Source organism: Mastigoproctus giganteus, chromosome 2 (assembly GCF_048544385.1).
Source record: "Mastigoproctus giganteus isolate SK-2022 chromosome 2, ASM4854438v1, whole genome shotgun sequence".
NCBI classification, from domain to species: Eukaryota; Metazoa; Arthropoda; class Arachnida; order Uropygi; family Thelyphonidae; genus Mastigoproctus; species Mastigoproctus giganteus.
The window spans coordinates 176,152,255-176,164,715 of NC_143576.1; the positions used below are offsets into that span (position 1 = coordinate 176,152,255).

The window sequence follows — 12,461 nt, forward strand, 5'->3', positions numbered from 1 at the left end:
ACGACTTAGATTACAAACGTAATATAATTAATAACATAACATAAATAATTAATAAATTAATAGAATCATGACTCAGACCAGAGCAGCAAAGCAAAAGGCTCAAGCTAATGGAAGTGCTGTGGCTCAGAGCAGAACTGAGGGGGGCAGTTGTCCTCTGACTCACAGCCTTATAAAATGCACTGTTTGCTTGATGTTTGCAGAGCAATCGGGTACGGGACATGATACTGCCAAGGGGGATGTCTTTGTGTGTGCGCGATGCAAGGAGTGTATCGATATCAGGCAACAACTCGGCGTTCTTTTGGGCCTATATGAGAGCTTGAAGGACAGGGTGGATGCCCTCGAAGAAACTAAATTGAGGGGCCCATCAAGCTCTCAGCTGCCCACATCAACGCCAGAGCTTGCACTTGGGCATCGCGTGACACAGAGACAACCCCCAAGGCAGAATGCGCTGGTCCCGAAGGAACTAGTAGTTGTTGGTGACTCTATTGTCAGGGAAACGGGGAACATGCTTTGTAAAAAAGATAGGTGGAACAGCACCAGGGTATGTCTGCCAGGGGCAAAGGTTGATGACGTTGTAGAGCGAATATCATCTTTTAAGGGCACAAAAGGTGATATAGTTGTACACGTTGGCACTAATAATATTAAGAGTAGGAGACCGGCACAATTACTTAACAAGTACAGGTCACTGTTGAACAAAAGCCGAGAATTAGGGTTGAATTTGAAAGTGTCTGCAATTCTGCCCAGACACGATAGGAGGGAGTATATGATGAGAGCCTTGTCGATCAATTCGGCCCTGGAAAGATTGTGCAAGGCTCAAGGGGTAGAATTTTTTTCAGCCTGGACTGTACTTGTTAACAGGAGAGATTGCTTCTACAGGGATGGGATACACTTAAATAGAAAGGGTGCAAGAATATTTGCTGATGCTATCGAGGCAGTGTTAGGTGGGTCGGAAAACTGCTAGCTTGGGGGGAGACAAAGACCAATAGATTGACAGTAGCCACTGGCAGAGGTGAAACAGATTCTTGCACTGCTTCTATTAGAATGAGCAGAAGCCTGAAAAACAAGATGCATGGTATTTCAGAGACTGCTGGGAGCCATTGTGGTACAAGTAAACACATGGGTTGTGTTAGGGTAGCTAAGAATAGAAACAGGTGCAGGTATACTTGCGTGTACACCAATGCTAGGAGTTTAGTAAATAAATTTGATGAATTTGAGGTATTGCTCAAAACATCGAAGGCAGATATTGTTGGGATATCAGAGACATGGTGTCACACAGATATAAGGGATGCGGAACTGCAATTTGGGGAGTACAACGTCTACAGAAAGGATAGACAGGATAGGAAGGGGGGAGGTGTTATGCTATTAGTTAAGAAACACATAAAAACCAAGGAAGTGAAGCCAGTCGACATCGCTGGACAGTGCAGTGTGGAGTCAGTTTGGTGTGACATAAACATTGGGAGATCAAAATTGAGAGTAGGAGTGTGCTATAGGCCTAATGACTCTGATGAGTATAATAAGGAACTGTACAGGGAAATAGAGTGGGCCAGTAAATCAGAGTGTCTTATAATGGGAGATTTTAATTTCCCAGATATTGACTGGAATTTGGGGGCTGGATACTCACACACTAGCAGGGCTTTTGTGGATTTATTGGATGATTGTTTTCTACATCAGCATGTTCGGGAGGCAACTAGAGGGAGTAATACTCTTGATTTGATTATCAGCAGTGATTCTTCATGCATTAAGAATCTGCAGATAAATGAACCACTAGGTGGCAGTGATCACAGTGTGCTGAAGTGGGATTTACTCAAAGAGGTAACTACCATTAGGGGTAAAGGGAAGGGTTATTGCTTCCGTAAAGGCGACTACGATGGACTGAGACAGTATTTAAATTCTATACAGTGGGACCAACTGATGATGTTACCAACAGCAAATTCAAAATGGGAAGCATTCAAAGAACTTATCTTGGAAGCTACTAGGCTTTACATACCAACTAAGAAATATTGTTCAAGGTTTAGGCCAAAATGGATGTCAGATGAACTAATGAGGCATATGGCAGAGAAGAAAAATGCATGGGATACTTACAAATTAACACATGACACAGAAGCCTATGATAGATACAAGTTGATATGCAACCAAGTTACAAAGGAGGTTAGGCAGGCGAAGGCAGATTACGAGAAATCCTTGGCAAGGGATGCAAAGAAAAACAGCAAAGAGTTCTTTACTTATGTAAACTCTAGAAGGAAAGGGATGAATCAGATTGGTCCACTTGATATTGATGGGTCAAGTGTTGATGATCCTGCTCAGGTGGCTAACAAACTAAATGAATATTTTGCATCGACATTCACACATGAGGAGTTATTCAGCGAGGGGAATGCCAGAGGTGTATTCAACTCTAGCAGTAAGTTACAGAATCTTGAAATAACTGGGAGTAAAGTGGAGGAGAAACTGTTGAAGATAAACACAAGAAAGGCACCCGGGGTGGATGGGATCTATCCAGTTATATTAAAGGAGGCAGCAAAGGAAGTAAGCAAACCCTTAGCCATAATTATGAGAGCTTCCTTGGACTCAGGGGAGGTACCCATAGACTGGAAATGTGCAAATGTGACCCCAATTCACAAAGGAGGATCAAAGGCTGACACAAGTAATTATAGACCTGTGAGCTTAACTTCTGTTCCAGGAAAATTAATGGAGGCACTGGTTAAAGACGCACTGCAGGATCATTTAGACAAGACTTCAGTTATAGCTCAGACACAGCATGGTTTTGTTAAGGGGAAGTCTTGCCTGACCAACTTGATTGGATACTATGATGCAGTCACAAAAGAACTGGATGCAGGGAATAACTTTGATATTATATACTTGGATCTTAGAAAGGCTTTTGATACTGTTGCACATGGAAGACTGCTACACAAATTGGAGCAGTGTGACATTGGAGGCAAATTGCTGCTATGGATAAAGGGGTGGTTGAGGGGTAGAAGACAGAGAGTGGTAATCAATGGACACTGCTCATCGTGGACTGATGTTATCAGTGGAGTCCCTCAGGACTCAGTGTTGGGTCCATTGTTTTCTGTATTTATAAATGATATTGATGATGGTATATCGGGATTAATGTCCAAGTTTGCAGACGATACAAAGGTTGGCAGGGTTGTCAAGGACACTACTGACACTATGCTGCTGCAACAGGATCTGGAAAGGTTGAGCAGATGGGCTGAGAGGTGGCAAATGAAGTTTAACATTGACAAATGTAAAGTACTACACATGGGAAACAGCAACCCCAGAGCAACGTATCAACTCTGTGGTACAACACTGACAGTGGTAGAGAATGAAAGGGACTTGGGGGTGGTTGTGCAGGCAGATATGAAGTTCTCTGAGCAGTGCAGACGGGCTGCAAGAGTAGCTCAAGGAGTATTGTCAATGATATACAGGAATTTTTCCAGCAGGGATAAGGAGGTGATTATTCCATTGTATAAGGCGATGGTCAGGCCACACCTAGAGTACTGTATACAGGTCTGGAGGCCTTATTTCAAGAAGGATGTAGAGCTGCTGGAACGAGTACAGAGAAGGGCAACAAGATTAGTGAATGGAACAAAGGGGTGCTCTTACGAAGAAAGGCTTAAGTTTTTCAAATTACAGTGTCTGGAGACTAGGCACCAGCGAGGTGATCTGATAGAGGTGTATAAAGCCTTGAATGGTTTAAGCATGCTCAATGCTGATGGGATTCTTCCTCTAGCTCAGAATAATCACCTGAGAGGGCATAAATTCAAATTGAGGAAAGACAGATGTAGGATAGACGTGCGAAAATTTGCCTTTTGCCTTTGTATTTTGAACGAACAGAGGGGTGAAGTGGAAGTGGGTTTTTTTTTTTTTTTTTTTTGGCTGATGCTGCATAAGCTTGCTTTCTTGCATCAAATGCCTCTACTAATGCTAATGCTAATTGTTAATGTCATTTACAAAAAAATAAAAAAAAATCATTTAAATTAAGATATCAAAAGCTAAGATATCTTTCTTACTGAAATCAAATATGTAAACGTACCTGTCTCAAAACATGATATACAAAGCCCAAATATATTTTTTTCACCTAAAGCTGTAAACACATGGTCACTATACTTAAGCTAAACATTAGCAGAACCAACTATGATTAAGTTTTACGTATATGTCATCAAATTTGATAGGTCCATAATTAAAAAAAAACATCTGCATATTTGAAAAAACAACACCGCTTTAACTAAAAATTGGAAGAAAACTAAACTTATCAGAAAGACATACCTGAGTGTCTTTGTTATGTTATATTATATTAAAACAATGTTATGTTTTAATATAATGCTGGAACAGTAAACAGTATTGTAAATAAGACTGTTCATTGCAGTAGTGAATTTTTGCCAAACATTATACCGAAAGCAAATCTTGCATTATTACTGTGAAAAGTTTACTGATTTCATATAATGATATGAAAGTACCTACAACAGAACAGGCCACTATTACAAGACACTTGTAATAATGGCCTGTATGTTAACCTATAACAAAGAGAAATTAGAAATATGATCCATAAAAAATAAATAACAATTTGTATTTTAACTCAACAGAATAAAGAGACTGACTATGCATGATATCCGGCAATGAACTAGAGACTATCAAACAGCTTCAAAATCAGCAAGGCATGAAATTTTGAAAAGTTTAATAGTAAAAAAACCATAATTGTGGTTGTACTCTGGTAGTTTGGTGGCAGAATGATGCTAAAAATTGTTATTTTTAGCAAAATATCTCTGGGTTTTTTTTTTTTTTTTTTGTGATAATTGAAAATTATCACAAAAAAAAAAAAAAATACACAAGGCATAATGTTATGGATTGAATTAACTATATATTGGTGTAAATACACCATCTCACATTGTCGCTACCTCCACACAACAAGATACCAGGTACTGCACAACTTCAAATGGTCCTTGAGGTTGTCACAGAAATTCTCTCAGATATGCCAGACAAGCTGTTCTTGCTACCTGGGAGTCTAAAACGCTGATGGAACTGATATTCGGGTGACACTCAAGTCAAGGGGACCCAATTTCGGTGAAGTCCGGACGGTCTATGACAGCCAAATCCTCTGCCTGCACCTTCACGATGGTGGGACTGTTAGTAATACTGGGTATAACCTTCATGCACAAGTACATGGTGGGTGACCACCCAGGTGTGAACCAACGTAAGCAGGGGTCGAGGTGTGGCGCCCACACCACATGGAGGAACGCCGCCCCTCTATATTACCAGGCAGTACTAGGTGGTAGATGACTCTCATCAACCGGTGAAATACCACCACTTTGTTTATTGGAGGCTTGAAGTGGTGGAACCCATGTTTAGTCTCTAGAGCTAAGTTCTGGCCAACCTTTCCCTCTCTCTTCCATCATGCAGTATGATTGATGATTTTTGAGGTTACGATGAATGTCGTGGCGAGATCCAATATTCCTTACATTTCGAGGGTACAGCTCTAAAACGGTGTTCGCAGGCCGGCCGCTAGATAGTACACCGGACCAAACCTATTGGTAACTCTCTAGGAGGCTTCCGGATCAGCTAGTGTATAATCTTGCTACCTCTACTCTGCCAGATAGTGACTGGAGGGAGTCCGAGCAGTGTGTATGCGGGGAGCATTGTCGAGGCCACGTTATGTCAAGGATCTGGGTATATTCTTACCACATGGACGCCATATCCAAAAATTTCATTACTTCATACAGCATGTCCCACCCACTTTTTCTTACTATTGAATACACCATGAATTGTCAAAATAATAGAGCAAGCTTATCTGCGAAAAGATCTAAACCTCCCAAGGACTTCCTAATTCATTTCACAAATATACGTGGTCTCAATTCCAATCTCAACGATGTCCATTTCCACTTGCAGTCTTCCAAACCCCATGTACTTTTTCTGACTGAATCTCAGTTATCAGTTGATTCAACTACTGCTCATCTCAGATGTCCAAATTATTTGCTCTATGATTCCTTTCGCCTCAAAGGTGGTACTTGTGCATATGTCCATTCTGATATTCCCATCTCAACGATGTCCATTTCCACTTGCAGTCTTCCAAACCCCATGTACTTTTTCTGACTGAATCTCAGTTATCAGTTGATTCAACTACTGCTCATCTCAGATGTCCAAATTATTTGCTGTATGATTCCTTTCGCCTCAAAGGTGGTACTTGTGCATATGTCCATTCTGATATTCCCTGTCAGAGACTTGGCAATTTGGAATCTCCTCTCTTTGATCTTCTCTGGCTTAAAATCTCTCTACCTCATTGTGTAAAATTCATCTGTTGTCTCTACCGTTCTCCCAACTCCACTAATCACTTGGAGCTCTTTGACTTCCTCTCTTTGCAACTTGACTTTCTCCAGTCCAACTTTCCTAACAGTGAGGTAATTTTCCTTGGTGATTTTAACGTTCACAACTCCAGCTGGCTTCCTTTTTCTAGTCACACCGACCCAGCAGGTCGAGATGCTGAGGCTTTTGCAATTACTAATGACCTAGCACAGACTGTTCATTTACCTACAAGAATACCAGACAATCCTAATCATACAGCCAATACGCTTGATCTTTTTCTCACAAACAACCCTTCTTAAGTACAAGGTTGAAGTGAGAGGTCCTTTAGGCACTTCAGATCACAACTTGGTGATTGTCTCTTCTCCAATGGAACCTTTATCTCATGGCTATTCCCAACCTCGTATTGTTTGGCATTACAAGAATGCAAAATGGGATGACCTGCGAGACTTCTTTTCTTCTTTTCCTTGGTCTGATTACTGTTTCAAAACTTCTGATGTCAACGTTTGCTCAGATCGTGTCAGTGAAATTATTCTTGCAGGAATGGAATCCTTTATCCCACACTCCACTTTAAAATCTCGTCCTTTATCTAAACCTTGGTTTTCCAATAAATGTGCTAAGGCTGCCAAGAGAAGAACGTTGCATATCGTAATTGGCTTGTTTCTAATTCTTCAGTTTCATTTTCTGCCTACACCAAAGCTCGCAACAATTGTAAAGCAGTTATTAATCAGTCCAAACTAGAGTTTGAACAGGCTAAGAGTAGAAAACTTGCTTCTTGCCCTAATGGTAGCCGAGCATTTTGGTCTCTTGCCAAAGCTATTGGCCGCAACTTTTGCCCATCTCTGCTCCCACCTCTGTCCAAACCAGATGGTTCTGTTGTCACTTCAGCCAAGGATAAAGCTGACCTGCTAGCATCCCATTTTTCTTCCAGCTCATGTATTAATGACCTTGGTAAAACACCTCCCACCATTCCTAACACGCTCCATTCAATGCCTCCTGTGGTCTTCCGTCAAAAGGATATCAGAAGGATTTTGATGAATCTTGACACTAAGAAAGCTCCACGTCCTGATGGTATTTCTCCACTTGTTCTCAAAACCTGTGCTCCTGAACTTACTCCTATTCTTTGCCGCCTATTTTCACTTTCTTATTCCAAAGGTGTTTTTCCTTCTGCTTGGAAATTTGCTCATATCCAGCCAGTTCCTAAAAAGGGTGACAAATCCCTCCCATCCAACTATCGTCCCATTGCAATTACTTCTACTCTTTCTAAAGTAATGGAGAAATCAATTAACCGCCAACTTTTAAACTACTTAGAAACCTTCCATCTGATCAACGATCGCCAGTATGGATTCCGTCAGTGTCGATCCACTGGTGATATTCTGGCTTATGTTACCCATTTATGGACTAATTCAATGGAAAGGTTCGGTGAAACACAAGTAGTTGCTCTTGACATCTCAAAGGCTTTTGATCGTGTTTGGCATAAAGGTCTTCTAAACAAGCTTCCATCTTATGGTTTGCCAACTGTTTTTAGTAATTGGTTATCCAGTTTTCTCTCTGATCGCTCACTGAGGGTGATGGTAGATGGCTCTCTGTCTTCTAACTTCTCCACTAATGCCGGTGTCCCCCAAGGTTCAGTTCTTTCCCCCACTCTTTTCCTCTTGTATATCAATGACCTTCTTCCATTAACTGGAAATCCTATCCATAATTTTGCCGATGATAGCACATTGCATTCAACTTTCCATTTTGAGAAACCTTGTCCAGCTCAATCAGCTTCAAGTTCTCGAAAATCTGTTGCCAGTTCCTTAAATGCCGATCTTCAGGTAATTCTCCAGTGGGGCAAAGACAACTTAGTTGATTTCAACCCTTCTAAAACTCAATCTTGTCTTATATCTCGCAAAAAGGATTCTTCTGCTCCTATGCTTATCTTTAGTGACACTCCGATTTCTAGGCAAAATGATATATCTCTTTTGGGGATTACCCTGACTTCTAATCTCTGTTGGCACAAGCACATTACAAATATTGCTTCCTCTGCATCTAAAAAACTTGGTTTTCTCTTTCGCTCCCGGCGTTACTTTTCTTCCAAACAGCTGCTCACTCTGTATAAATCGCAAATCCGCCCTGCCATGGAATATTGTTCCCACATCTGGGGTGGTGCCCCCAAAGCCTCTCTCAGGCTTCTTGATTCCATTCAGAAGAGGGCAGTTAGGTTAATTAATGATTCATCTCTAACAGAGTCTCTCCACTCGCTTTCTCATAGACGCACTGTTTCTGCTGCATGCCTCTTCTACAGATACTTCCATGGGCACTGTTCTTCTGAATTGTCTTCTATAATTCCCGCTCTCTCTTTCAAAACAGTCCGAACACGTGCTGCCACCACCCAACATCCATTTACTGTCCAACTTCAAACTCACAGAACCAACTTTTCATCTTCCTCATTTATTCATTCAACTGCCGTTTTCTGGAACAACCTTCCTTCATACGTATTTCCTGAAAACTACAATCTACAGAAGTTCAAGTCCAATATCAACAAATATCTTCTTTCGTCTTCTCAACCTCCAACCCAAGCACAGTACTAAGTACTATAGGTTCTAATACCTCTCGTGTTTGGGGTTCTCATAAAAAAAATAAATAAATAATGCTTCTTTAGTAGAGGAGACTACCGTTATTTATTCTCAATGGGCACCACCACCACCACCCAGACGCATTTTGGCTCACTCATTGGTGGGTGGGCAGGTGCCCACTGAAAATAAATAACAGTAGTCTCCTCTACTAGAGAAGCATTATTTATTCGAAGTAGTGCAATACCTGGTATCTCGTTGTGAAGGTAGCCACAATATGAGATATAATCAAACGATGCCATTACACTACTTATGTAGTTAAGTTTAAGGGTAAACTATGGTGTATTTACACCAATATTATATAGATAATAATAAATTCACATAATATCTACTGGTCTATGAAACAGACCAGTAGAGTTAACAACTCACAAAAAGAAATGTCCATACTAAATGGAATAACTATGTGCTTACTGCTATAGTAATGGTGGCATGCAATGCAAGAAAGCAAGCATATGAGCTCATGCAGCATCAGCCAAAAAAAAAAAAAAATTCACACAACCATTCCCTCTTAATGTTTGTCCAGTTCCTCCTTAAATTTATTTAACCTATCAACTTCCACAACGACAGATGGAAGTTTGTTCCAAGAATTAACCACCCGCTGGCTAAAGGGAAATTTCTGCACATCTATTCTACAGCTGTCTTTCCTCAATTTGAATTTATGCATATTATGAACCTATTTAGGTTTGTAATCTGAAAGAGTGGAAGAATCCCATCAGAATTCAGCATGCTCAAGCCATTCAAGGCCCTATACACCTCAATCAGATCACCTTGTATAGGGCACCTTGCAGGTGCCCTATACACCCTCCAGCCACTGCAATTTGCAGAACTTAAGCCTCTCTTGATTAAGAGGATCCCTTTCCCCTCACCAATCTTGTTGCCCTTCTATGACTGGGTTCAGATGTATGTCAGCATGCTTTTCAAGATCTGCTATATAATAGCAAAAATGAAAAAATTAAATGCAAAAAAGGGGAAGATGATCAAACAAAAGTAACACCCATTTGACTTGGTACATCATAAATTACAGTTAGGCTTCAGTACAAGGTTCTTACCCATGGATCTTTGCAACAATGAGTGATTGGCAGGTCTAATTGGTCTAGTAATTGTAAGATCTGGAAGGAAACTTACTCACCAATTTTAAACCAGCACCAAAAGGGAATAATCAGGTAAATTGTCCCTCTGCTGCTGGTTTTAAATTGGGAAACAAAATTTTGCAACAAGAATAGATAGCAAGTGATTAACTTGCTATCTATTGTACCAGCTAGACCAGCCTATCACTCATCGTCACAAAGATCCATGTGACCTGTACCAAAATTTGCTGAATCTGATGAGTCATGTTGAATAAAAATTTAACTCAAGGGTTGTCATCTGAGGTTATTTCCAAAGAACGTCATCTGGATAATTCGGTTCTTAATTAATGACTCTGTACAGACTATCTAAAAAATAACTGAGATTTCAAACTTGTTTTTTCAGTCCATTACCACACTGAAAACCTCTAGGGTGGCATCCAGACTTCTGTGGATATCCAGTGAAACGTAATTGGTGATTTCAATGTATACAATTGTAAATATGCATAATCTGAAATTAAATATTTTTATAATTTCAACACAAGAAAAAATTTAACTCACAATACTTATTATTTAAGGGAGGCGTCCAATGTGTACGGTTCTGGAAGGCCCCCACTGAGATTTCGTGTCATAAAAGTGTGATGAATAATCAGATGATTATCAAAATCCATAAAATGTGACTAAAAAATTCCAAGCCCATAGAGAAAATCTATGTTAACAGCATTATAACTATTTAAATACATTAAAAAAAAAACACTTGTATTGTGGTGTATACCGTCTTAACAATCACACTGCACATTCAAGCAGAATAATGATTTCCGCAGGCATACCTTTTCTCGGCAGGTGCAGAAGGTAGATCGCTCAGCTCTCTTTCCATAACTAACCAAGTTCACGTACCAAGCACAACACACCAAAATAAGCTAATGCTTTACTTTTAACTACTCTTCATTTACTGCTTCTACAATTTAGGTTACACGGTTTAAAATTGTGTGCAGTTTTGTACTTTCTTTTATATTTCTTTCCCTAAAATTCCAAAACCCTCACATATCGATCTACCAGAAAAATTGATTGCCAGAACAAGCTACGCCGTGAAAACAATGCTAGCGCCCTCTATATCTCCATTTTAATAATTTAAATGTCAGAGCACATACCATTATAAGTAGAGTACAATTATAAACAATATACAGTGTACGTACGCTCTTGCTATTGGTTGTTGTAGGGTTTATTAGGCACATCAGCAACCTAGCCCATATTGCTTGTGCTCTATGGTTCGATTTGCTGTATGCTAAACACCCGACTTTCAGGGAAATATAAAGCGATGCTACCCGCGCCAGAGACTGACTAACTCAACCACGTTGTGAAAAAGGTCCATGAAAATTTTTCGCGTCACTGACAGGATTCAAACTAGTCTTTTCCACCAAGTATAGGGAGTACGGTGACCAACCAAAGGGGCACACATCTGGTATGGGCTTGGCACACCCAGGGTACTGAGCTGGATATCATCATTCTTCTCTTTCTTGGTGATTCCCTTCAACTTCTCTCTCTCGGGGTAATTCAGATTTTTTTTTTTTTTTTTTTGGCTGGTGCAGCATAAGCCTCAGGCTTCCTTGCACCATATGGCTAATAATAATAATTATTATTATGCCAACTGTGCTACGCACGAGGGCAGGCTCTTGCGGATCCCACAGTAGTTATATTCAGTGATTTTCAAACCGACTGGAAATAGTAGTACATGTACTGTAATAATAATGGCATGTGATGCAAGAAAGCAAGTGTATGAGCTTATGCAGCATCAGCCAAAAAAAAAACAAAAAAAACCACACCATTCTCTCCAAAATGCCTGTCCAGTTCCTCCTTAAATTTATTTAACCTATCAACTCCCACAGCGACAGATGGAAGTTTGTTCCAGCAATTAACCACCCACTGGCTAAAGGCAAATTTCCGCACATCTATTCTACATCTGTCTTTTCTTAATTTACATTTATGCCCCCTTAAGTTCGTAATCTCCACACGTGGAAGGATCCCATCAGAATTCAGCGTGCTCAACCCATTCAAGGCCTTATACACATAATCAGATCATCACGTAGGTGCCTAGTCTCCAGCCTTTGCCGCCTCTCTTGGTAAAAGGATCCCTTCATTCCCCTCACCAATCCTGTTCCCTTCTTTGTACACGCTCAAGCAAATCTACATCCTTCCTAAAATGAGGCCTACAGACCTGTACGCAGTACTCAAGGCGTGGCCTGACCATTGCCTTATACAGAGTGATAATCACCTCCTTTTCCCTACTAGCAAAATTCCTATATATCATTGACAAAAACCCCATGACCTGCCCTGGCAGCCTGTCTGCATTGCTCAGAAAACTTCATATCTGACTGCACAATTATTCCCAGGTCTTTTTCATTTTCTACCACCTTAAGTGTAGTACCACACAGTTGGTACGTTTCTCTGGGGTTACTTCTACCCATATGCAGTACTTTGCATTTGTCAAGGT

At 40.4% G+C, this 12,461-nt stretch overlaps 1 protein-coding gene across 1 annotated transcript in view; it reads right to left on the reverse strand.

Annotated features, from left to right (window-relative positions):
* LOC150089771 (vacuolar ATPase assembly protein VMA22-like) overlaps positions 1-11,014 on the reverse strand; it is a 28,267-nt gene extending 17,253 nt beyond the window's left edge. Inside the window, exon 1 of the mRNA XM_090368799.1 lies at positions 10,801-11,014. Coding sequence (XP_090224925.1) covers positions 10,801-10,847 — 47 coding nt within the window. The 5' untranslated portion in view covers positions 10,848-11,014. The remainder of the gene's footprint in view (positions 1-10,800) is intronic.
* Positions 11,015-12,461: the final 1,447 nt, after the last annotated feature.